A 26,270-nucleotide genomic window follows, 5' to 3' on the forward strand; every position below is an offset into this window, starting at 1 on the left:
TAGCGGTTTCTTCCTTTTAACACAAAGTGCAACTGTTAGCTTAGAAACACATAAAAGAGTCATTGTAGTGTTGATGGGGATGGAAACTGACTTGAAAGTACAAGGTTTCTTTTACCTTTAACTACTTTCAAACAGCTATCTCTCAAGAGCAAGTGTGTGTCTCTAGACAGGTAATGCTTTAATCAGACAGAAACATCTAGATGGAGAGACCAATAACAGGGTGCTGGAGCATTGGGCTGTCTTGGCCTTTTGCTGTGGTGCCATCTGAGTCCTGCCATGCTCCACAGAGGTGCTGAGAGCAGGGCTTGTACCCTCTCTTGGTATGAAAATGCTCCACTACTCAGCAGTGGGATCTCCTGTAGTGCTTTTGTCATAAATTGTGTAGCAGAGCCCTGACATTTAGCTGATGAGATTTTTTTTTAGGTTTTTTTTTAGAGGCTGTAGGTGGGCCTTTTATCAGTAGTCATATCTCAGGTGGGAAAATACTAAAGAAAAATATTTTTAACCCCGCCACCTTTGTTGTAAGCTGCTAATGGCTGTGGTCTGTGCATACAGACGTAGGAAGCTTCTCCTCCCCCAAGCAAGTGCACACGATTTCTGTAATTGGAGCTGATGGAAACTTGTCTTTACAAACACCATCATCTTCCATTGGAAGTGGCTCCCACATGTCACTGCTGAGGCTTGGGCTGAAAAGCAGACCTAATGAAGGAGTTTTCCAGTCCTTGGTGCCTCTCTGGCATTTGCTTTCCCTGCTGTGCTGAATAGTGCACCGGCCATTTGTTGGCAAGTTCATATTTCACACTGCAGGGAATTGAAATGATTGAACAGACAGGAGAAGAGTTTTATTTGCCGTAGTCTGTGTATCCCTAGACTCTGATTTGGCATAAACATCTGCTTCATGATCTGTTTCAAGGCCAGCTCCCTTCCACTAACAAAGGTTATGACTTCAGGCAAGCTGTGCCTTCACTGGTGGGGGGAGATTTGGCTGACAACTTGATTTAGTTAGAATCAAAGCATCCTGCCATAGAAATCCTTTTTTCAATTACTTCTGAAAAAGCAGACAGAAAGTAAATGTATTAACATATTAAATGGTGAGTAAAGGAGACTTCTGACTTTTGTTGTATGGGTTTTTGTGAGAAGTTGATATAAACCATATCTGTGTGCATGTAGCTAAGAATAAACATTCATTATTGTTCTAACAGTAAAAGAAGTGACAGACACTCTACATGCACCTGCTTAACGAGCAGAGTCAGTACGTAAATCTATTGGTTTCAACTACAGTTTATACATATTTTTGATTTACAAAGTTAATTGGTGTGAATTGATATAGTTTCTGTTAAAATCTAGGGAGTAGGCCCTACAAGAGGCAATATTTGGAGACAAATTGATGCTTTAAATCTTTTTTGTATTCATGGTGGGGACCTAATTTCAGGGGGGGTTGTCTTCTTACCAAAAAGTCAATTTTTAAAGATGGATACAGATTTCTTTGCAGAAGTGTCATCTTGATCCACACTTACCTACGTACAAACAAAATCCATGTTGCCTCTTGCAATAACATAGTTAGATTCAACCTTTATTGCAGCGAGCAGCGTATTGCCATCTATGTACTTCACTGCCATTGATGCACCGTCTTTGCAATATATGGCTATTTTTCCTCCTCCTCCTCAAAAAAAAATCCTTTCTCAACTTAAAAAAATAGTAATCGAATATTTGCATATCTCCAAGGAGCCACGTGGGTTAAACTATGCATTCATCTTTTGCAGTTCTTAGGCTGCTTTTAGTTTAAGAGTAGGAACTATTGCTTTTATGAAGTGCCTTTTTCTATAAAGTCAAAACCTCACAGCAGTGCACAGAAAGCCAATGCTATAAAGGAGCCAAGTAGAGTCTTTAATAGAGAGAGCTAGGTTGTAAGTGTTTTTGTTCCTATGGAGCAGATAGATTTGGTTCCATCTGTTCCATATTCATAACAAAGGAGCTCACTTGCAGGAGGACTGACTTCCTGGGAGTAGCATGGTAATGATCCTTTCACCACAGATTGAAAGGATCTGAAAATGGTCACTTCAGCTCAGCAGAAAGCAGCTAGCACTGGTAGTCATTCAGACCTACTACAATTTTTCTGCAGCTATGTGTCAACATGCATGATTTTTTCGAATAAAACAAAACAAAACCATAAACCTTGATCTCCTTTCCCCCCCGCCACATCAGTCATCCTTCTGAGGAGTTCAGGATGTTTTCTCACACAAAAATGGTACAATATGTTACAAATACAGTGTCATTTTTTCTTTATTTGATCTTGGTATTAAAGGCAGAAATGAAAAGTGATTCACTTCGAATCTGGGTTCTGTCTCCTGAACTTTTCTCATGATCTCTACTTTCTCAGCAAGAAGATTCAGTGAACAAGAAATCTGAAGTCCACAAAATGTGTGCAAAAGTTCCTTGCTGGGTTTTGTAATTAGGATGCTCCAGTGCCAGCTTTGATTACACACCTCATGGGCTTTAAAAAAAACACACACAAAAAAAAACAACCAACAAGAAAACAAACTTGATCCAAGAAAAAAATATTCTTGTCTCTGCAGGATATTTCACTAGGGGAGAACAGAAAAATGCAGCAGTGTACCACAAGCACTCTTGCTTGGCTAAAGAACAAATTATTCAGTGACCCCTAAAAGATGAACTGAAAACTTAAAGAGATCCTAAAAATTAACTAGCAACACAGAATGAGAAGAATGCCTCTGTGTCATTGATTCTGATTATGCGGTCTCCAAAAGAGGCCATGAGACAGACCCAGATTCACTGTTGTCCTGGCTGGAAGTCCTGCTGGGGCATGCTGGATCCCATGTGTCTCCATGCTCCAGGACAGTAGGCACCTGAGGCAGCTGTGAGAGCGGGATGGGCAAGCAGCAGGCTTGCACAGCCTGCCTTACCTGGTACTGCAGCATCCATGTAGGCATCCTCAGGACTTTTGACATCCAGCCAACATAACCATATCATATAATTCATAGATGTGTATGGAGGCATCTGCTACCCTTGTTTAAGACTCCAGATCAAACAGCGTGCATGTATTTGCAGACCTGATGCTTTCTCCCACCCCAAAGTGAGAGATTTGATCTCAGACAAGTGTTTTGTTTGTTCAGTTGGGAATTTCTCTGAGTGCTGCATGTTTTGCTGCAGTAACTCCAGGAGATGGTACATGGACTTAGAGTGACTCTTTTCCATGCTAAGGTAAATGCATGTATCCAGGCTTCTTTAGAGAAACTCAGTACACTGAACCTTCTTGTAAACATGAGAGGAAAGAAGCATTTGATGCACACTGTTGTGCAGCTCTGCGCAGCTACCAGAATTATATCCAGTGCAGATGTTCTTTGATATGGACTAGCCAGGAACTGAGATACAAATGTAAGTAGCTCTTCATAATTACAGAACATGGGATAGGTGTTGTGCAGTTGACTACCAGTGTTGCTCCAGTATGGCCAGGCTTGAAGGCTCCACCCACTGAGGAGTGAAGACATCACATTAGGTCAGAGGCACTTAAATCAAGCAGTGATAGATACGGTGTGGTTGAGAGAAGTTAACTTGGCAGAGTTTTTGTCCATCTCTTTTGAAGTGAAATATGTTTCAGCAAGGAGGTTTCAAGTATGTGGTTTTGTGTTATCGCATAATGTTTTCCGTATGTATGATCTTAGATACATATGGGAAGCACGTATTAGAAGCCGCTCACAGCTTGGTTACACAAGTTCCTTTAACTGGTTAAAATGTAAAGAGTAGAGGAGCAAACTTGCAGTTGTGAGGTGCTCACTTAGATCAGAAAGTAGCAGGTGGCAAAGAGAAATGGCAATTCCCAATCTGCTTGGGTGGGTTGTTAGTGTGAAATGGGCTTTTCTGGAAGACAGGTGGAGAAATGCTTCTGTTCTGAAAGAGCAATTGTTACAGCATTCAGGAAGAGAAAAGCTCAAGAGGTACCTGTGTATTTCAGCAGTCTGATGTGGTATTCATTGCTTTTAAGAAATTATTTCCAAGCTACCAAAGTTTTTGAGTCCCAGTTGTAGAAAAGTGTACAAATATATATATATAATTTTGAGTTCATCTGGGAATGATCACTGGAAATAGGGCTAAACATCCTGTGGTATATATTAATCTTAAAAAAAAAAAAAAAAAACACAGAAGGAAATAATTTGTGGAGAGTAAAATGAAAGGTTAGCTGTCCCATGGGTGTTTTAGACTTTTCCCACAGTCATAGTTATGACAGTCTACAGTCCTTTTGTGGCACAGGTGAAACATTTAGAATTCCTGACAAGGCAGCAGTTTTACTTGATGAGGCTGGGGCTATTCTCACATAGGTTGGCTTTTTTTAAATATGGATTTCAAAGCATGAGTGTGACTTGTGGCACTGAACAGAAGCTAGACAAGTGAAAGAAAGAAGCAAGGATCCAGAAGTTTAAAACTGCTATTGCCTGGTACACTGGACAAATTTTTGTTAAAGAGAAAACTTCAGCTTGATGTGTTCCAGAAGTTTTCATGGTAAAGGTGACAAAACGAAGAGTTAAGAAAGATAAAAATTTCTGGCTCATATGGTACAGTGATTGAAGGTTCAATAGTCCCTCTGCAGGACATGAGCAAACTGGGAATTCACCTGATAGAGATGTACTGGTATTAATATAGTGCTGGCATCTGTTACTGTGTTTGTACTCTACTCGGTCATGACCAGGGACCCCACCATAGTAGGTGTAATGAAACAGACAGTCTCTGCCTTGAGAATCTTTACTTTTCAGCGTAGCTTGAGTTACAGTGGTCTGTCATGTGCCTTACAAACCTTACCTTTCCAATTTCATATCTGGTTTTCATCCTGCACAAATTTGGATTTATTGATGTAAGAGCTGACTGTGCACATAAAGGCATTTTTTGTAAAGGCTGTGCCAAGGCACTGTTAGAGCTTTACCAAGAGAAAAAGCCCTTCAGAAATCTTTTGAGCAATGGTATTCTCTCTAAGCAGCATTTGCAAAGTTCTGGGCATGCATGAGCACTCAAACACATTCAGACTTGCGTTATTCACACTGCTTGCCTTCATTTTAAATAACAACAAAATACAACCTCTCTGTCTGTGCTTTTCTTTCCGAATTTCCCCTGACCCTAAGGCAGCTTCTTGAAGATCTCTTCCTGACTTTACATCATCTTCCCCCTTCACAAAACACAAACAAGGTATTTTGTTGCTTTGCTTAGGAGAGGCAGCAGAGGTAACTTTTCATGTGTATGTACATGTCACACACCTAGCATAATACAACATTTATAATTACTTCTGTATTTTTATAAACTGACAAAATTTACAAGCATAGCATAGGAAGCTAGAAATGTTTCTAAATATTTTAAAGATAGTGGCAAGCCCATGAAGATGGACTAGAATAGAATGCTTCTCTCTGCTTTGATTATACTGTCAGCAGTGGTAGAGCTAGACATGGATAATATGAAGTCCATTAAAGTATATAAGGTTTAGTAATATGATACAAAACCCACAAATTCCATGTGGGTGAACATGTTGCTTTAAAGATCAAAAAGAGAAGGTCATTTCTAATAAGACTATAATGTCTCTTCAAAGGATTTACTTATGCCTAGCTCTTAGAGATGGAAATTAGCAAAACAGATAGCCTGCTTGAAGAAAAACATTTTGTTTCTAGTGATACTAAGGGAAAATCAAAGTACAAAAGTGCTTATGAAAAGTATGAGGAGGATATATTTTTCTCTAAGTGTTCTATTTGATAGTATTAACTTGTTTTATTAGCAATTTACTCTAATACAGTCTTAATATTGTACAATAACTGTATTTGGTTTTGTTAATGCTGCTGAAAACAGTAATGAGATCTGAGGTTTTTATTTCATTCTAGTTAATAAGTGTTGGTTTGTTGCAATAGAAAAGTATGACATCAGTAATTTATATTGTGCTAGTGCAGAAACGTTAGCCCTAATTTTATGGTATGTAACACAGTTTGCATTTATGAAAGAGAAAGCTCCTTATATGAGAGGAAGACCTGCAAATATTTTGTGTGTAAGCAACTATATGATCTTTTCTTCATCTGTAGCTCCTTATATTTCACAACTAAAAGTCCATTCAGGGTAGGATATGCCTTTCATTTATTTCCAGCTGAGCTTTGTTTGTTTTTTAATGAGAAAAAGTACCACAGAGGCAAGAATGATTCTCTAGGAAGCTCAGGCAGCAGTTAGTTGACAGCTTTGCCCTGGTTCATAAACAAACATAACTGTTCTTGCTTTTATGAAAAAAAAAAAAAAAAAAAGTCTTTGTCAAGAACAGCTGAGCTTAGTTCTTGTGTTGGTTCAGGGCTTGGTTTAGGAGAACAGCTGAGACAGGGCTGGGTCCTTCTGCAGCTGAAATGTCTGCTTTGTCCTCCTGAAGGTGTGAAGGATATCGGCTGCCCTGCACTGAGGTGATTTTGTATTTTCCTGAACTCAACTGGACTTGGCAACTTGAGAGGACAGATGATAACAGTATGACTATAATAAACATTTGGACAGGATCCAAAGTGATGCTGTCTGCCTCAGATGAGCCCTCAGCTGCTGGTCACCTCTGGAGGTACCCAGCACTGTGAAGGAGTGGGCTTTGAGATGCTTTGATGTTCTGCGCTTTAGAAGTCTGACTTCAGTACACCAGCCAGGCCAACACAGAGAAGTCTCGTCATTGAATCACCCTCTAGAGCAGATAAGGGACCTTCCTGAGAGAGATGCAGGTCTGCATCATGCCAAGAGGAAGTACTGGGCAAATGGCTTAATTAAACTGCATGTCCATGGTTTACATCTCTTACCATACATGTTGATTTTGTTTTGTATGACTTTGATCTGAAACCTACTTCCCATACATGCAGCCTTCAACTAGGTGTATAACCTGCAATGGATTAGGAACTGCAAGAAACAGTATATTCTTTCTGGCCAAGCAGTTGCAATAGGTCGGTTAAATCAACATTAAGTGCTAATGCAGAAACAGTAACTATGTATTGCTTTCTTCCAAGAACTCTCACTAAAATAGCATTTGTATGGCAAGTCATTTCCATTTCCTAGGCTGCTTTTAGGTGGTCTCAGAAATATAGTCACTTGTGACAGAGGCCATAATAACCCAGTGCTTTTACACAGTTCAAAGCCAGTGCAAATTAGGTATAAGACATTAGGAAATAAAAGTAGTATTTCACAATCTTTTTTCTCTTTGTGTTGTGCACACAGCTTTTATCAAGTCTTTTTCTCCATTGTGGTGCACTTCATGATTTATATTTTGCATAAAGTGCAGAATATGTCTGTATGTGTGTAGGCATGTATATACACACACACGGAGTTGAGTACAGAAATACAATAGGATTTTTTTTACCTTCATACAGAGGTAGTTGAGCATGCAGAATGAAAGCGAAATACGCATTTGTATTAAGTGCCCTTCTAATACTATGAATTTTAAAACTTCATTTGGATAGTATCCATAGTACTTTTGTCTGTACTAAGCCATAAGCAGTATTAGCTGTGACCTTGCATCTGTTTGTTTATTTCTTTTCCTTGTTAGGTAATTTTTCTTAGTTTTCAAGCGTTGTTGGCCGTCCTAGATCAGGTGGTTTTCCAGGCAATATTCTTTCTTTGTCTCTTGGCTTGAGATTTCTGAGACTTGAACTTGCTCAGTATTTTTTTTTTTGTGTGGTCTCATCTTGGTGATGACTAAATATAGACACATGGTAGACTCAGCAGTAGCAAAGATACAAATAAGCTCAATTATGATTTACTGAGGAAGTGTGCTTAATTATTAGGTCTGAGGAATGAATAAGTCATGGATATTCAATATTTCAATTTTCTCAGAATAGAGTCATGTTTATGCTACCAGAACAAAACTTTTGCTGGTATGTTGGAATGAAAGAGCAGACATGCAAAGACTCTTTCAAATTAAACTCAAGTATTGGTAGAAGCTGGAGTTTCCATTGGACCAGTATTTATCTATTTTTAATTTTTTATTAACATTTACAAGGATAAAATTATGAGTAAATAATTTCAGGTAGCTTCTTTTTTTGATTAATAATTTTGAAGACCACTTTGTTGTCCTTAGATATGGATCTTACTTCATGTATGTGCACAAAGGAGTGTTTTATTAAATTCTAGCAGACTTTTTCAGTTGTAACATTTATGCAAATTTGTAACTTTTTTCTATCTAAAGTCTGAGAAGAATATTAATAACTAATCCTGCATTTACCTGGCTAATTTGCATACATTTGTGCTGTATGGTAAATCACACGAAAACCTACAAGGGAAAGGCTCAGCTCTTCTAACAACTAATAGGCTATTTTTTTCTTTTGACTTGCACAAATCGAGAAATATTGCCTGTGGCAAACATAATGGAAAACTGCATTTTTAATGCTCTCACACATACTGATTTCTTTACAAAGAAAGAAGCAGATGACTGTTCTTAAAAATAAAACTTTCTAAAGCTCTGTAGCTGACAGAAGATATTGGATGCTGAAACACTTCACGTTGGTGGAATTATGATTTGCAGGTTGTATAAGGTTACCTGGATATTGCATTTGACTAATGGGAGTGGTATTGTGCCTGAAAGGGCTAGAGGCAAATCACAGCTATAAATATTTTCTCCTGAAGAGATTGTAACTTGCAAGACTGGGAGAGTGGGAGGACTGCATAAACATTGAGTTTCTGGTTTACAACACACAGTGTCCTGTGTGTGGGGTTGCTGCAGGTTCTCTTTTTGAGGTGTTTCTCAGGTGATTACAGAAGTTACACATGCAACCCTTTTAACTGGGCAGCAAGTGTTAGGTGTTTACTCCAGCTAAATGCATGTGGCATCTCAATTTAGTGTGCTAGGGATAAGTTCAAAATTAATTCCCTATTGGCTTCCGAAGTAGTTCTCTTAAGTGCTTGTGGTTGTGAAGCACTTACCAGTGCCAGAATTTGTGTAACACAGAAAGGGTGCTGGTAGTAGTAGATCTGCAGTGAACTGAGGTGAGATCTTGGTGTCATTTGTCAGACCTTCTCTACAAGAAGTTTTTTGCAGGGCATCTTAGCAGAAAGCAGAAGAAAACATTCAATTCAGTTAAAAAAAAATAGTGAGAACAGACTTGTGTCTGCAGTGTTTAATGAGCACTGCTTCAGAGAATACTCAAAGAAACTTGAAATACAAAGTAGTAAGACAATTATTATCTGCAGAACGTCTGCAGCATGTTATATCAGGGCCACGAGAAGATGCAGTGAGGGGTGTTGGGTTTCCATGTGAGGAAAGGACGCTTCTTTACCAGTGTCCCCTCATTCTAAAACCAAGTCTGAGTGACTTAGATAAAGGCAGCACTATTTGTACACTGAACGGTTCCAGTTTTGCTGTCTAATAGGGCCCATAGCGGATTGTGCTTTGAATATTAAAAATATTTGTAGTCCTGAATGAGGATTTGAATTGCATGTATTATTTCTTTTTTTCTATACCAGGACTTGCGTTTTAGGAAAAGGTGCAATGCTGTAATTAGAAAGCTAAGAATGAGTGAGGAAGCAAGGAGAGGAAGCTACTGATTACATGTGAATATCAGTAAATAGGATGGTTGAGACAGATTTTGTATGCGGCAGCCTAATAACTTGCTCTTAGGTTAGGAACTGAGCCTCAGTTGCCAGCCGAACTGCTGCCTGTCTCAGGAAAGGGAATACTTAATTACTGCTTTTGTCACATGACTAGCAGGTCCTCATAACCAAGTTACTTTTGAAATTTTAATACCTTTTTTGTGTATTTACTTTTTAATTAGCTTACTTTGTAAGTTGATTGGGCCATATCTTGATGACTCCTTTAAGGAGTTTTTGGGATTCAACATAGTAAATGCAACTGCAAAACTGTTGGGGAAACCCCCCCACACACACTGTTTTCTGTGTATGTTACTTCTTGTTCTCTATTTGGGGCTTCCTGCAGTCACTGAATAACTCCTCTAAGCCATTTCAGACTGAGGAAGGACCTAACCTGTTATTTATATCTAATATATTAAGAATGTGCCATGTGTTTTCTAGCAGAGGACTGTTTAGTAGTGGGATGAAGGGAGCAGGATTTCTTTTTTTCCCCAATATTTAAATATAGCTAGCAAATACTGAGATATTTATGGTTTGGCTTTAGATGAGGAAAGAATAATTTTCTTCACTCCCTTTCCTTACAGGGTATAAAAATGGTAACCAGAATTGGTTCAGTTTTGTCATATGATTTGTCTTTATGGGCCATTTTTTTGATCCAGCTTGGATCTAGTCCTATGTGCATTAGTTCATTGCATGGGTGGTTTGTGGTTTTTTTTCTAATTCAACTAAAAGAGGTGAAATTTTCATCTCAAGAACACGGAGATCATTACTTGAATGTCTCCTGAACCGTGGATTTGTCTTATTGGGAGAAAAAAAAAAAAAAAAAAAAGAGAGACCAAACCAGTTATTTTTATAATAATTGAGGTGTTTTCATATATATCTTTTCATTTCAGAGGGATTTTAGTATGTACTTCCTTCTAATGCCAAGTCTTTATGCAACCATGAAGTCTGTAACATGTTCTTTAAAAGAGAGACTCAGGAGATTGTCATGAAGTTGCTGGTAAAGGTGAAATAGGGGAGGGGAGAAGTGAAGTGTCACAGGAATTGTAATGACATACAGGAACCAGCAGCTCAAACCAGCAACACTACGGAGTCCCCCCTCTGATTTTCATTGTGATTCATCCTGACATGAACTAAACCAGTTAGACCTTTTTTATTCTAATATCATTCATGGGAAAAAAGAGAGGATATAACCTCCTTTGCTCCTTATAAGGGATCTTTTTTTCCAGAAGTTTCTTTTTGCTGTGCAGCAAGGTTTCAGGGTTGGTTTTTTTTTTTTTTCCCTTGGGAATTTTGGCTTTTGAAATGGAAAGTGTTGCATGGGACAGGTTCCATTAGCATCAGAGGCTTCCTACTTTTAGAACTGGCCTCTATTTTATAGCTAGTACCACCTTTAAAATGGACAAGTAGAAAAGCCTTATACCAAAGCCTTAGGGGCTCACCTGGTTTTGTGCAGAAAGGAGAATGAAATTTCTCTTTGCACCACCTAGAAAGGACATCTTTTCATATACTGTAGCTAATTTCAGTGGAATGTAGCAACAGGAACAGTTGGTTTACCTGGGGAGCAACTAGAACAGATCCCATCTGACAGCGAGCTGTTCTCTTTCTGTTTTTCCAGCGTTCAGCAATGTTGCTCTCTTGCAAGCATGCAAGAGAGTGTCAGAGAGTTTGCCAGACTCTGCTGCATTGGAAACCCATCTTTCCTGAAAGGAAAACAACTTAAAATCACTGAACTTTCTTCTGCTAAAGCACTTCCCTACCCTTAGGTCCTGAAGTCAAGACCTGAATTTTTCCAGTTGCAGTCAGTTTGATAGGAGAGCTTTGGCTTAAACTGATCCCACAATTTTTCATGTAAGCCTAGCTTTTGTTAGCTCACAGCTGCAGCATTATGGCTGCTCCAGAAAAAACGTATTTAGCATTCATTCTTAGTAAATGTTTATATGTGCAGTGTATCCTTTCTACTGTATTGCTTTGGTCATTTGGTGTTTCTTTGTAGCTCTTAGTCAACTACTGTCAAACGTACCACCCTGATTTGGAGTTTGTCCTCTTTAGCAAGGGTTTGCCATTAAAGCTACTTTAATGTAGAAGAGTAGGACTTAAAAACTTCAACTTTAGTTCAAGCTTTGAGGCATTAACTTACAAAAAACCCCAGATTTAATGAGGGCTCTTGGCTTTCCATAGTAGAAAGCATGTGTTATGTGCTGAACATTTGGAGAAAAAATACCTTGAGCTAGAGGGTTAAAAAAAATATTCCAGCTGTTGCTGTCATATCCTGGACATCTTAGTTCAACAGGCATGGTTTTCATAGGATATTGTTCAAAATATTGCAGAATAAAGAAGACAGAAAAGAGAACAGAACAATACTGACAAAGTAACTGTGACGTGTGTGAGAGGAGGACAAATGATATGAGCCAACCTGACTCTTCCCTGTGGGTGATACATCCGGTCTTAAGGCAAAAACTTCAACTGGTCTGTGTTTTTTCTTTTAAGATGAAAAGAAGAAGGGAGAGAGAGAGAGAGGCAAAGAAAAGGAAATAAAAAGCCAAATTTATTGCAGTCATGCTTCTTGGCAAGCAGTTCTTAATTTCTCAGGAAGGCCAAAGGTTATAGCATATCCCTTCATCACCTTGGTCTTGGTTGTTGAGGCAGATGTGAGAGAATAGTTTTTCATGATATTTTGTTTTATTATTATTCATTATTATTCCTTCAGAAGGAGTAAAACACTGATTAAAGAGGAATCCTTCTGGGTTTACTGCAGACATTGACAGTACATAATTTCCTTGGAAAGGAAAAAAGCCCCACTTTTTCATACTTATTGCTAAAACAGTGTCAGTTTCTGGGATGATGACTGAAATGCAAGTGCTGTGGTTGCAGTAGGACTGCAGTTCATTAGATAGTCTATAGTTACAAACCCATGTGAGGACTGGTGGAAAAAGATTTAAGCAGGGAAGAGATTTTAATATTTTTCTTCCAAACAACATGGCCAATCACTAGCTGTTATAGCTAGTTAGTCACTGACTAACAGACTATTCTAGTAAACAGCAGTGAGCAAAACATGCTTATTTTATGGACATAAACAAAAGCATGTAGGCATCAAAGCTAGAACTTGCCTTTAAAAAAATGTGTGTCGTGAGCACTTCTGAAATAACTTCTGAGCAGGAAAAATCCATTAGTGATAAAATTACTGTAGGGACATTTTGGCTAATGTTGCAAATGTTACTTCCACCTTTATGCTAGTAATGTGGTAATGACTATAGTATTCTTATCTTTTGAGAAATCTACAACTGTCTGTTTACGCTGAGCAAAGCATTTAGCCAGTTGCATATATTCAATGAGGGCCACAGAAAGGACACAATTTCCTGACTGTAACCACAGAGTGCAAATATTGCGCCCTAAATAACACACCAGTTACTGTAAATGTTAGTAGAGGGAGTTTTGTTGACTTTGATTTAGTAAAAGCCTATAGCAAAGCCAGCTGTTAACACTTCTTAACTGCTTGTCATTGTGAAGGGGGAGCATCATTTCTGCACACTTTTGTCTTTTGATTAAAAGAAGGAAACAATTTTTCAAGCACTTACCAACAGGTGCAGAACCACAGCATTAGCTGTATTGGACTCTTTAATTTGCTCCTTTTTTTTGTGTTTGTACGGAGTTTGCTGGTTCTTTTTAGGAAAAAGCTGACGCCTGCCTTGGAAACACATCATCAAAGACTAAGGGAATTTATTTCAAGTTAGTTGAGGAGCGCTTCAAGTGTGAGCTGAGCATGAAGACAGAGTGTGCATTCATATGTCTGTGTACAACACGTTTTAGTTATTTGTCACAAACAGGGACAGAATTAATAAAAATTTATGGAACATGAAAAACAGAACAAACTAATATCTTGCTGGCCCAATCATCTTTTGTAAATCAAGACAGCTTCCAATAGTTGCCATTTGCCACAAAATGGAACTTGTTCTGCTCTAATACATAGCTTTTTGAACGATGGAGGAGACTATGCAATGAAATAAAAATTACTTTGCAGTGCTCCAGGCAATATTTTTCAGCTATAGCTTGGATGATTTTTGGAAGGGTAAAAAAAAAAGTGTATGCAAATCGTCTTTTGCAATGGAAAGTCTGCATGCCCAAGTCAAGTTGCTTGGTTGCCAGCATGCATGTTGAATGGCAGGGCAATGTGCAATTTCAAAATTGCAGATGTTGGTGAAGGTTACCAGTATGTTCAGACTGGCAGACAATACACTAGGGAGTCCAGTCTGTGGTGGCAGGCGGTCTGGTTTCCCTATGGTCATGGATTTTGAGGCAAGCACCATTCTAAAAAGGAAGTTTGCACAGCAGCACTTGTTCCTGGGAAATAACTAGGTGGTGACACTCATCCTATGTGTATGATCTTTAGCATTAGTGCTAGCCATGTTGTTTTCACTTACTCTTTTTCTTCTGATACAGTAGGTACTCTTAAAATGGAATACTTTGAATGGGAAATGATGGGGGAGAGCAGAAAGAAGGAATAAGCTGGTTTTGATCTGTTATGTAACATAAGGAATCATGTTTTTACTGAAGCAGGTATTTTCTCAGCAAAGGCAGATGTATTGGAGCTTATGGAGGCTGACTTTGCTATAGACTTTAATGGTGTGTATTTCTGCTTTTGTGGGACTATATACATAGTTCTGTTTTTAGCATTGTCACCTTCCATGTGATTTTGTTTTTTCATCCCTTTTTGTGTTGCTGAAGCCTATGGCCTAGTGTTTCAAGACTAGCTTTTCTCTAAGTGATCTTAATTATTCTGAAGTGTAATTTTTCAGAGTAGACATCTGCATTACAGCAGAAACTGTATTAAACAACCTCTTGAGAAAAAGGTGTGGAAAGGTGAAAGGAGATAATGAAACATTGAAAATACCACGTGCTTCACTTCTTCAATGTAAAAGAATCAAAAAAGGGGTTAGAATAAAATCTGCAGTTCTTCCCCTGCTTTTGCATATGTGGTGGTTGGATGCCAGGTGCCCACCAAAGTGGCTCTATCACTCCCCTCCTCAACTGGACAGGGGAGAGGAAATATAATGAAAGGTTTATGGGTCGAGATAAGGACAGGGAGATCACTCAGCAATTACCGTCACAGGCAAAAAAGACTTGACTTGGGGAAATTAGTTAAAATATATTACCATTCACATCAGAAAAAAAAAACCACCTTGCCCCCAACCCTCCCTTCTTCCCCGGCTTAATTCCTGTTTCTCTACCTCCTCCCCCAAGCGGCACAGGGGGACTGAGAATGGGGGTTACGTTCAGTTCATCACATGCTGTCCCTGCCACTCCTTCCTCCTCACACTCTTCCCCTGCTCCAGCGTGGGGTCCCTCCCATGGGAGACAGTTCTCCATGAGCTCCAATGTGGGTCCTTTGCCTGGGCTGCAGTTCTTCACCCACTGCTCCTGGCTGGGTCCCTTCACAGGGTGCAGTCCCTTAGGAACAAACTGCTCCAGCATGGGTCCCCCATGGAGTCACAAGTCCTGCCAGCAAACCGGCTCCAGCATGGGCTTCCCACAGGTCACATCCTCCTTCAGGCATCCCCCTGCTCTGGCGTGGGGTCTGCCATGAGCTGCAGTGTGGGTATGTGCCCCTCCATGGGCTGAGAGGCACAGCCTGCCTCACCACGGGCTGCAGGGGAATCTCTGCTCTGGTGCTGGGAGCACCTCCTGACCTCCTTCTTTGTTGGCCTGTGGGTCTGCAGAGTTGTTGCTCTCACATGGTCTCACTCCTGTCTTCCACTAGTGCAGATATTATTTTTTTCCCCCTTCTTGATGTGCTATCCCAGAGGCACCACCACCATCGCTGATGGGCCAGCGGTGGATCCATCTTGGAGCCGACTGGTGTTGGCTCCATTGGACATGGGGGAAACCTCTTGGCACCTTCTCATGGAAGCCACTTCTGTAGCTCCCCCACTACCAAAACCTTGCCATGCAAACCCACTGCAGCACAGCAAAGCTACTTTGTGCTCCTGGAGACTTTACATGCAGAGGCTGTATAATATGTCCAGCCCTTCAGATGAAGGAAGAATAAGGGATATTTCTTTTTAGCACAGAAGATGATTTCCATTCTCACTCACTTACTCGTCCACTTGTCTTTCCTTCTTCCCCATTTACAGCTTCTGCGATCCCAGATAATGGAAGGAGATCCTGTCTAAAGCTTAAGGTCTTTGTGCGACCAGCAAGTAAGTTCTTCCGATAAAGCTTTCAAGGGTGGCTTTGTAGTGCATGCTTTATTGCGTGGTCTGGTAAACAGCAGTAAATCTTTTTTTTTAACTGTTAAATCTTGTGTATCTGTTCTGTACAGCAACATTTGTGTTATGATTTTCATCGTATTTTCTTACCATTTTTCATAAAACTTTGTTTTAAATACATGGCAGTTGCTAACTTGTTGTTTCTTAAACTGTTGTACAAATGCAAGACTATACTGGCATTTGGACAAGTGCCACAAACTTTAAAATATAAATATGCTTAATTATATATAGTAAATAGATAGAAAAAAGGAAAGTGGGGAGTTGTAAGGGTGTCTTACTAACATATTTGGCTGTTATCTCTATTTTTGTTATAGACAGCTGTATGAAAACTATAGGTGTTCATGATCGTGTTTTTGATGTTAACGACAAAGTAGAAAATTCGTTAGAACCAGCAGGTTAGTATGCTTAGAGAATCTCTTCTAATGAATTTGTGTACCCCTCTGATGCTTCAGTACTTTTTTTCCTCTTCTCTCTGCATGCTTTGTATGGTACAACTGCTCAGCTTTTGCACATTTCTAGCAGTGCTAGTATCACTTATGATATATTTTCTGTATCCTTTATTAATGCCGGGGAGGAACAGTATTGCTTTATTTGTTTTTGGGATGATGTGGTTTAATAAAATACAGGGTGTGCCAGTGTAAAGTTTTCACCAGCATCCTGAAATTACTGGCCCTTCCAAATCAAACACTCAGCATGTTGGAAAAACACTCTACTTAGTAACTGGGCCCAAAGTTCTAGAAATAGAGTCGATGGGCACAATTCATCTAGTTTCAAAAGACTATCTGAACTACTGCTTGTTTACTGCTGGTGCATGACACAGGCATGCAGCTGACACACACACACTCTGAGGTCTATATATACACACATATAAAAATATAAATAGAAATATATATATACACACATATTTATATATAAAAATTCCTATTCTGTTTTTATTAAAGCAAACTGAAGTTTGGGGGGGGGATGTGTATCTTTTTTTGCAAAACACTGTTTTAAGAATGAGAATAAGAATAATGCTTGCAATGTAAAACCCCTCATCTGCCCAGGGCAAAGTTAGATCAACTTCCACCATCAATCAAGCTGATGTGTCACTATGTAGAAAATGTATTGTTTGTATGGCTCAGGTTTATGACAAATAGAAGCATGTTTAATTCTAGGGGTGTGATTAATCCCACCAACTTCAATGGGATAGCTTATAACACTAAAATTAGGCAGGTATATAGGAGAAGTATTTGCAATAGTAGTAATACCGGTTTGTTTTATGTGTACCTACGCTGCGTATACAGTGTTGTATTCAAGTCTCAATAATTAAAATACACAGTTAAATTAACAAATTATACCAGAAAAAAATCACATACCATTTAGCACATACCCTTAAGAACAGATTGCCGAGATAGTTGTTTTTTTTTTTTCTCTTATGCTATTTGAAAGAGACTTCCCCTTTGGTATGAAACAACATACTATTTTTTTGCTCTTTATTATTTGCAGTTCCTTCAACTGAAAGTCATTATTTATACAGAAGTATCAATAAGGCTTTCACAAGTTACCCAGTTATTTACCTATGAATATGCGATAGATTTTATTCTTCTTCTTTAAGAGGATTTTCAGAACTCTCTTAGAAGTGGGGTTTTTTTTGAGAATTGAAGGTGTTCTCTTAGCAAATCTAAATGCAAGGAGAGTGCATTTACATTAGGTACATTTGTACTTTTATTAACAGTGTTCTTCTACAGAAGACATTGGGATGATCTTTCCCTATCTTTAGATAACCCATGAATCTAGAAACTCAGTGCACTTTTTTACATTTTGTGATGTGGTGAACATGGGCTTATTAATGTGTATTTCTCCTGTTACTGGTTTACCAAAGAGATCATCTGAGTAATAAAAGCCTGCTTTTAGTGAACTTGCTGAGCATTTCTTTTCAGCAGTGCTGCTCACTTCCCACTGAATGGTTATACCTAACTAGCACCATCACAAAAGCATATCGTTAGAAAGCAGCAGGCAAAACATGGAACCAATATCATACAAAGAACATCCTGCTGTCTAAGATGAAATATTGGTTCTGTTACCAGGAGGAAATAATAGCTTTAATGAGAAGATTTGAAACCAAAAATTTCTACTCCTGACATCAGTGTATATTTGCATTATTATTTGGACCAGTCACCATTAGATAAACAGCTATTCCCAGATCTGCCAGCTGCTGTCACACTTTTCTGCCACTGCCTCGTTGGATCTTGTTGCATGTGATCTGTGCCATGTACTAATTTACCTGCCTCTGATGTGCATCTTCTGCTTCTGTGCTCTCCCCTAGCCTGCCACTGTCTTCTTCCACAGTAGACAGAAGAGTTGAGAGGCAGGAGGGTAATGTTCAGTGGATTATTTACTGTCACCTTTCTTTTAAAAATCACCCTTTGCGTGATCTTTGAACCCTTGTAATTTCACTGGATTTGTTTGGGAATTTGTAGGAAACTGGTCTATAGAGACCACACACTTGTTTCAGAGGTGTTGACAGTAATTGGCCCTATTCCTATCCCTATCCTCCCCTTCTCTTCCTCCTTAACAATAAAAATAAAAAGTCCCTAAACAAAAATTGCAGCTGTGCCTGTCGGGCAAAATTATACCTGAAGCATGTGATCTCAAAAATTCATAGCTCTCAAATTAATTCTTTTCCTAATTACTACTGGCATTCCCAGTCATTAGCAGTGACCTTCCAAATTTTACTCAGGAATTTTGTCCTCTTCATCACTTGCCTTCAGTGTTTAAAATAAAGCAAAACCTTTTCCCCAAGCATTAAAGGTTGTGCAACATTACAACTGTGCACCTCCAAGGAAAATCATATTTGTAAAGTGACTTTAAGAACCACAGATTAATTGTGTGCTCTAATATACAAGTTCAGAAACCTTGGGACTGAGCTGGGAGAAAACTCAGATGATTTCTTGAAAGAAACCCTTTAATGTTACATGCAAATTAGTTCTTCTGTCAAGAATGGCTCTATAAAAATGACATCATAGAAGACCTCCGTATTTTTCATTTAAGAGAAGTAATCTGTTTAGTTTAGGGCTTTTTTGTTGAATTTTTTCAGCAGTAACCAGTGTTCTAGTCGTGGCAGTATCTGATAGTCAAAGAGAATGAGGATTTATTACTGCTCTAAACTAGTTCTGCCCTACTGTGTTTTAATGCTGACTCATGGAGGTAATTAGGACAAAACTGTTGACATTCAATGTTGCAAATTCAGAGTTATTTGCAATTTTATTGATGATGCAAGAGGTAGAAAGCAATGCACATCATTCTCTTCTGTAGTTTTAGTTCATCAGCAGTGAGTAAATGTTTCCAAACTGGGAAGAGCTGACTCTATATGAAAGGAGGTAGAGCTGACAGTTAGAACAGGGATATTTTTCCCTGTAACATTTTAGAGTATGATTTAATTGGAAAGCTGCTCTTGTGAAGTACTTTATTCTCATTGTGGTGTTACCAAAGTACTAGAGTGTAGCTCAGAAGTGAAATGTGAAACAGCTTTTTGTACTGACAACCACTGGAGCTGGCACTTTTCAGGAGCCAACATTCACTGAAATTTTTAGATGCCTTTGGAGTAATTCTGGAGGAAGAATATTAGGGCCTTGTTCAGGGCCCAAGTGCCTGGGAGGGTCTCCTGGCTGTGCATGGTGAGGAACTGTAACCAAAGTAAATCCAGCCAGTCTTTTCCACAGACGTCAGTGAGACTTTCATGTGATAATGTCTCTTTCTTACAAATGTGAACATATTTAAAGCTGATCAGCACTCGTTTTTCATACTTTTACCTTGAGCAGCACTGAAGACCTGTTGATAAGCTTGATGTAATTGTAGCATCAATTAGTGCTGGAAAAAAACAGGATAAATTGCTAATCCAGTTTACCGTGCACCTTGCTGTGTAACTGAACTAGAGCTGAAGAGCCTATTAACCTAAATGATGCTAAGTGCTCTACCTGCTTTTGTGCTAGGTGTCAAGGGTATGAAGGGGAGGGAGCTTGCTTCTAGCTAAAGCTAAGTAACATGAAAGGCTTTATACCAGTGTGGCATGGTGATCCCAGTGTCCTGACTCCTGCTTCCCTTAGTGCCTTTAATTGGAATTGCACCGCTCTCACCCAGTGTAATCCTGGCAGTGCATTTTGTTGAGATGGGAGCTACGTGACAGATATATCATAGATACATCAACATCTCTCATAAAATGGGGAAGCTTATTAAACTAAGTAGTGAGATACTATTAATTTTCCTGGAAACTTAGGCACTCTAAAATAACTTATGAATACCTTCTGAAGCCACTTCACACTTTCTAAAAAGGTTTAGCTTGTTTCATTCATTTAGTACTAAGAAAATTCAAACCCACAGCTGGCTTTTTGTGGCAAGCCTCAGACAGATTACTTTTAAAATAGCCAAGTTAGATAGCTGTGGATATGGATGGCTTTGAAGAGAAAAAAACCACACCTGTAACAACACTGATGGTGAATTTGATTTTGCCTGCCTTTTTTTATGTTACAAGCTGTGGCTTTAAAGCTGATCTTCAGTTTACAAAAACTAAAAGCTTTATTTGGTATCATAACTTTAGTATTTGCTGCTGTGTTCTCTTCTGCCACTAATGTATAAGCACATTTTTTTCCCAAATCAGCTGATTCATTTTTCATTAGTTTTAGCAGCATATTTGTAAATCTGCATTTTTTTGTTCCATAAAAGATAGTCTCTAACCTATGAGGTTTTCCAGATTGAGTATGTATTCTGTAAAATCAGAGATTGCAACGTGTTAGCCTTTAAAATTTTTTTTCAAGAAAGGGAGACTGCCCTTAGCCCTGTGCATCCCCAGATGCAGTATACTTCAGTGGAAATTTTATGTGTGGAAGTGGAACTTATGCTTGGGCTTACAGGCTGTCATTTCAAATTCAGGAGCCAAAATCTGTAACTCAGTAAGGGGATTAACTGTGAAATTAATTCTGAGCACATGCTACTCTTTCTTCAAGCCTTTTTGAAAACTGGGTGTTTTTATTTAGCTGCCTCCCTATTGACATTGCTATCTAATGAGCCATCCAAAGCTAAAGCTACAGTCTTTTATTAGAAGAGGAATCTTTCATTCCTCAATCTGCTGAAATCAGACTTACTTTCTGCTCCTCTGGTCTTCAGTGGGAGTTTTGCCAGTAAGAAATGCAGGACTTGGCCCCAAGTTGGTTACATAATGAGGTATTACACGCTTGTGAAAGTCAATGACAGCACAAGGTTCATTGCCCTATTTCATAAAGGCACTGAAATCTACTTACAGTTGTCGGCTCAGTGAGAGTTTATTAAGGATGCAAAATCTCATTGGAATGTATGCTTTCTGTTTGAACAGATGATACCGTACATGAGTCAGCCGAGCCATCCCGTGGTGAGAATGCGGCACAGACACCAAGGATACCCAGCCGGCTTTTGGCAACTCTATTGTTCCTCCTGGCAATGCTTTTGATATTATAGCACAGTATGCTCCGGCAACCTGTCGCAGAAAATATCAGGGTCTTGGAACATCAAAGATCCACCTAACTGCTCATCCCAGGAAAGGGACTTTATTGTTTTTGCAGATGTCAAATTGTTATTTTTCCCTTTTCCCTTTTCTTCTCCCTTTTAGCCTGAACTCAGCAAAAATTTGAAGGGGATAACTAGCTTCAGCACCCATCCCTACCTACCCTATGACTTTCTTAACCCCTCCATATAAATAAAAGGACTCCAAATGAAAATGCCAAACTATAATAGTGACACTAGTGATTCTTATTCTCCTCTGCATTCTCCTTTAAGAAGTCACCTCTGTTAGCTCACTGTGTCATCCATGTGGACAAGGAATAGTGGCAGACATAGTCAGTGAAGGATAATGAAAGTGAATGAAAGCCTGAGAGAATTTTTCTCTCTGATACAACATTTATGCCTTCTCATTCAGCACTGTAAGATGATCATGCAAGGCATCGTGTCACCATGTCAGGACTGGAAGGGAAATATTAAGAATAGATATAACACCATTTCCTCCAGGAGTTTCTAAATGAACAGGCTTCTGAAAGGGAAATGGGATGTTTCTTACAGGACTGTTTTGAAACATTCTTTGACAGTAGAGTTTGTGCTCATGAGTAGAAATGCTGTCTTCGGTGAGAGGAAGAAGTTAGTATTTAGGAATGTTAGCACACAGCAGGCAAGGTCAGGTTTAGGAAACTTCACTGGGGGTGTGAGTGCCTCTGTTATTTCGTTTTAAGGGGATAATGCACACCGGATTATTTTATTTTAAAACAAATCACCGTGGTGCTACAATTTTTTTCTTGAAATGCAGAGGCACTTTTGAGAATAAAGTGACCTTCCCCAGCGCTGACTTAGTAGCTGATAGCCTTGGATGCTGCTCTGGGTGTTAATACATACTGAGAGAGGATGTCAGTGGCCAGAGGAAATATGTTTAGGACACAGGATCTCCAGTGTGCTCTTGATTTGTCTCTCCTGCAAGTTCCTCAGTCATGGGAATAAACCATATGTAGAAAAATATCCAGGACAGTCTAGTAGCATTGTTTGGTTGGGGGGGGGGGGGGGGGGGGGAAAGAAGTGTGGAATATGAATTCAAGTGTTGATTTTCTTATCTTTTCCCCTTCCAGCACAGTTTGAAGAGTAGAGGAAATGTGTTTATCAGCCAGAGATAAACTAGATGGGCTCCCAAAGACTTAACAAAATATTTTTTTAAAAATCCACTAGAATAGAAAATACATTATTTAGATATACTTTATGCTGAGAGTGAGTATATATGCTTGTCCTATTTAAACATGTGAGAGAAGTGGTAACCCTTGATGCAATTAGGAAATGGGACTGTCTTGTTTGGTGGAATTAGGAGTGACCCTGTTTAAGGAATCTAAGCCTTGGCTAACATAGAACTTTTACAAGTCATTTGCCAGGAAGTGCAAGCCTTGGGGTGTTTTTTGGCTAGGCTGCTATGAAATTTGGACTGCTAAGCATAGCTAGGGAAATATCAGACGAAGACTGAAGCAGAGCTTTTCTAACAAAAACTGTGATAATTACATTAAATGTGAAATTAAACATGGAGCGCATTCAAGCCAAACAAGGATTTTCCGAATTAATTCTGAAGAAAAACGCTGCCATAACAAAACTCAGTGATACCATTAACGGACAGCACTTTGTGAGCTTTTTTTTAATGATGAAAAGCTTTCCAGAAGTTGAAGCAGCCCGCTATTCAAACAAGGAGGAAAGGGGGAAGTGATTTTAAGGTGTAAAGGGAGGTTTGTGCATGCTAAACTATGATCTGGGCTTGCCTGATGTCATACACCATGGTCATTAATGCAGGGCTTGTGCTTACAGGAGGAATGCAGGAAATTTCCTGTAGTGTGAAGTGCACACAGTCTAAACAATGAGGGAAGTCAACATCTCATTGCAGGCTGTCTGGTACTTTTCTCTGTTTAATGTGGATGTGCTTGGTACACACAGTAATACTTCCTGTAGGAAGGAATTAAAAAGCTTTGGATGAGGTGAGATTCATCAAAATGCACCTTATCAAATGGATTTTTAACCAAAAGTACAGATACTATTGTGTGATTGGTAACCATATCAAAATGACTTTTAGCAATTGCAGGCAGTCATATCGATAGTGCCAATTTAATGTAGAAGTGGTGACTTCATTTTTCATCCTTTGTCCCTGGATGGTGTTGGAGTTCAAGATGTATGTTTATCCACAGAAAAGGATTTTCACTAGTCTTACTCCTGGTGAAATTCACCCCTTTGTTTTATCACAGAGCCGTCCTGAGCAGCTAAGGGACAACACACATGAGGCAGCTGCAAGGCAGCCACAAAACCAGGTGGTGTGGCTGGGAGTGTACTAGACACTGTCAGTTTGATGGTTGATGGCATCAGGCAATCCCAATCATACCAAGTGCATAAATGCTGATGGGCTTTGTGTTGCATTGCAAATCTCTGGATGGTTTAAATGCAGATATTGGTGCAAATTAAGAGGATTTCTGCACCCTTCCCGTTTATCTTCCCCAGCTTAAGTCTGAGGGACTGGTTCTCCCTCAGCCTAGGTGGCTTACTTACTGCCATGAGCTGCACTCCTGGCTGCCAAGGGCACTGCAATGCGAAGCAGGGAAAATAGGGATCGGTGGGTTTAGTGGATACTATGTATCCTTTAATAGACAAGGTAACATTTCGTGTTAGTTTAGAATATTGTTTTGTACTGTACTTACTTGGATGGTGAGGAAAGACAAGTAAAGCTATGTTCTTTAAATTCTGTATTATTAGCAACCTCTGTTGTATATAGTGTTTGATAATAAAGTATTAATTTGTCTTTTGTAAGTGAGAACAATAGACTTTCAGGATATTAAAATCACGTGTTGATTACAAGACAGAGCTTTGAAGCATCAAGTGTGATCATGGCTGAGAACTGAGAGACAAGTGGCCATGACACTGCAGCATACAGAACTCATCTTTGAAAATCATTCATCTATTGCAAGACTTCACAATGTCAAGACCTGGAACAACATGACTTTTGATGATCAATGTTTTGTCCTCAGTGTTTAAAGGTCTGATGTTGGAGCCCTGTGGTTTCTGTGTTAGTTTTTGTTCTTTTGTATCATGTTTGTTTCTAAAAAGGCTTTGGGGATATAACAGCTCTTCTGTTATTTTTTTTTCTTTATTTTTTCTTTAATTTTTTTCTTCCTGTTTTCCTTCTGCTTTTGTTTCCAGGAATAGTTTTTTCTAGAAAGGATCTTGCCAGTGTCATGTGCGATATATGTATGTACCTGGTTCCAAAAGAACTAGAAACAAATTTGGGAGATACTGAGAGTAGATGGGTAGATTGTTTCCTTTCCTATATAACTTTGGAAGGAAAATGGTTGTATTTGTACGTGTTGATTCCCATCCCTAGCCCTCAAAACTGAACTTAATCCATTGCCTTCTGAGAGCAATGGTTCAGTTGTTTTCAGAGGCTTAGAGTTAACTCTTCCCCTCCTTTCATTACACTTGGATTTTGTAATCACCAGTTTTAATGTACAACCCTCCACGCTTCCCTCTTCTTGCCCTTCCTCCTCTCCCACCCTCCTCCTTTTTTTAATTTGGAGCTGTGAATGGGCAGATCTGTTTCTGGTCTGGCATCACTGAGTTTTTCCCATGCATTTGCCCTCGAGCTTCTCGGATGTGAGACAAATCTCCCTACAATAGGCTTGCTGCCATTGTCTGTACAGTTTAATAGATGCTGGCATGTTGGAGGTTACCCATGAGTCTGCGAAATCCGCTTTCCATGCTTACTCTTGACACCCCATTGAAGACACTCATTGTGTATGCATCTGGGTATGAAAGTCCAGCTCAGTGTGGTCCTGTGCTTGTACTGCCCTGCTTTGCAGTTTCTTTGCACTTACTCATTGAGTGCTGTTTTTGAAATGCTTACATTATATGAACTTAAAAGAAAATGTTTAAAAGAACAAAACCCCACACACACAAAAAAACAAAAACCACCCCAAATCCCTGCCCCGTAAGATCTGTATTTGTATATACACGTGTCCGTACAATTATACCTAAATAAAATTAAAGATTTTCATCATTTTAATTGGTTCTTTTAGGCTACATTTTTCTTCAATTAATTACGTCTTTATTTTGGGAGCTATTTGTACCTACCTTACATAGAATCATAGAATGGTTTGGGTTGGAAGGGACCTTTAAAGGTCATCTAGTCCAACCCCCTGCAATGAGCAGGGACATCTCCAGCTAGATGAGGTTGCTCAGAGCCCTGTCCAACCTGACCTTGAATGTTTCCAGAGGTGGGGCAAGCAGTGAGGAGGATGATTGGGAGTGTGAAGAATGCAGTGGGCATAACAACTGACTGTCTAGAGCTGTAACTGCCGTGACCTGGCTGATATAAAGCCTGGCTGCTCTGCTCTTCACTTTTATTTAATGTGTTCATAGCTCTTTCAAATACTTAGAAGAGTAAGGAATTACATCAACCAAGTGCTGGAGCATTACATGTTTTCTACCATCACTTTTGCCCTTCTCTGGGCCTCCTGAGCAGACTTTATTACTCCCCTGGGTAACAGGTGGTTGTACAGCTGTAACTTTTGCTTCTTGACGAACAGAGCCAGGCACAGAGGTGTGCAAACAGGACAGTTGCACACGGTGCCCCTCAGACTGACAAAAGAGACGGGGTTGGAAGTGGCTTTGAAATTGCAGCCATGTTTTTTTTACAAACGGAGGAAAAGGTCAGAGAGCAGATGGGATAGTTCGAGCAAGGGTGCCTCCTGAAGGGAAGGAGAAGGATAGGGAAGTGAGCAACTGGCTGGCTGTTTCTCCTCCCCGTCCTTCCACCCCTGCCCCCAGAGGCTGATGTAGTGCCTCTAAAATTGCACAGGATTGGATTGGGGTTGACTTGTATTTAGATCTGAAATGGTTGTCTTTGGC

At 39.4% G+C, this 26,270-nt stretch overlaps 1 protein-coding gene across 1 annotated transcript in view; it reads left to right on the forward strand.

Moving 5' to 3' along the window:
• EFNA5 (ephrin A5) overlaps positions 1-25,422 on the forward strand; it is a 213,749-nt gene extending 188,327 nt beyond the window's left edge. The window contains exons 3-5 of the mRNA XM_037374291.1: positions 15,717-15,782; positions 16,166-16,246; positions 21,202-25,422. Coding sequence (XP_037230188.1) covers positions 15,717-15,782; positions 16,166-16,246; positions 21,202-21,323 — 269 coding nt within the window. The 3' untranslated portion in view covers positions 21,324-25,422. The remainder of the gene's footprint in view (positions 1-15,716; positions 15,783-16,165; positions 16,247-21,201) is intronic.
• The last annotated feature ends 848 nt before the right edge of the window (positions 25,423-26,270 follow it).

This window comes from Falco rusticolus, chromosome Z (assembly GCF_015220075.1).
Source record: "Falco rusticolus isolate bFalRus1 chromosome Z, bFalRus1.pri, whole genome shotgun sequence".
NCBI lineage: Eukaryota > Metazoa > Chordata > Aves > Falconiformes > Falconidae > Falco > Falco rusticolus.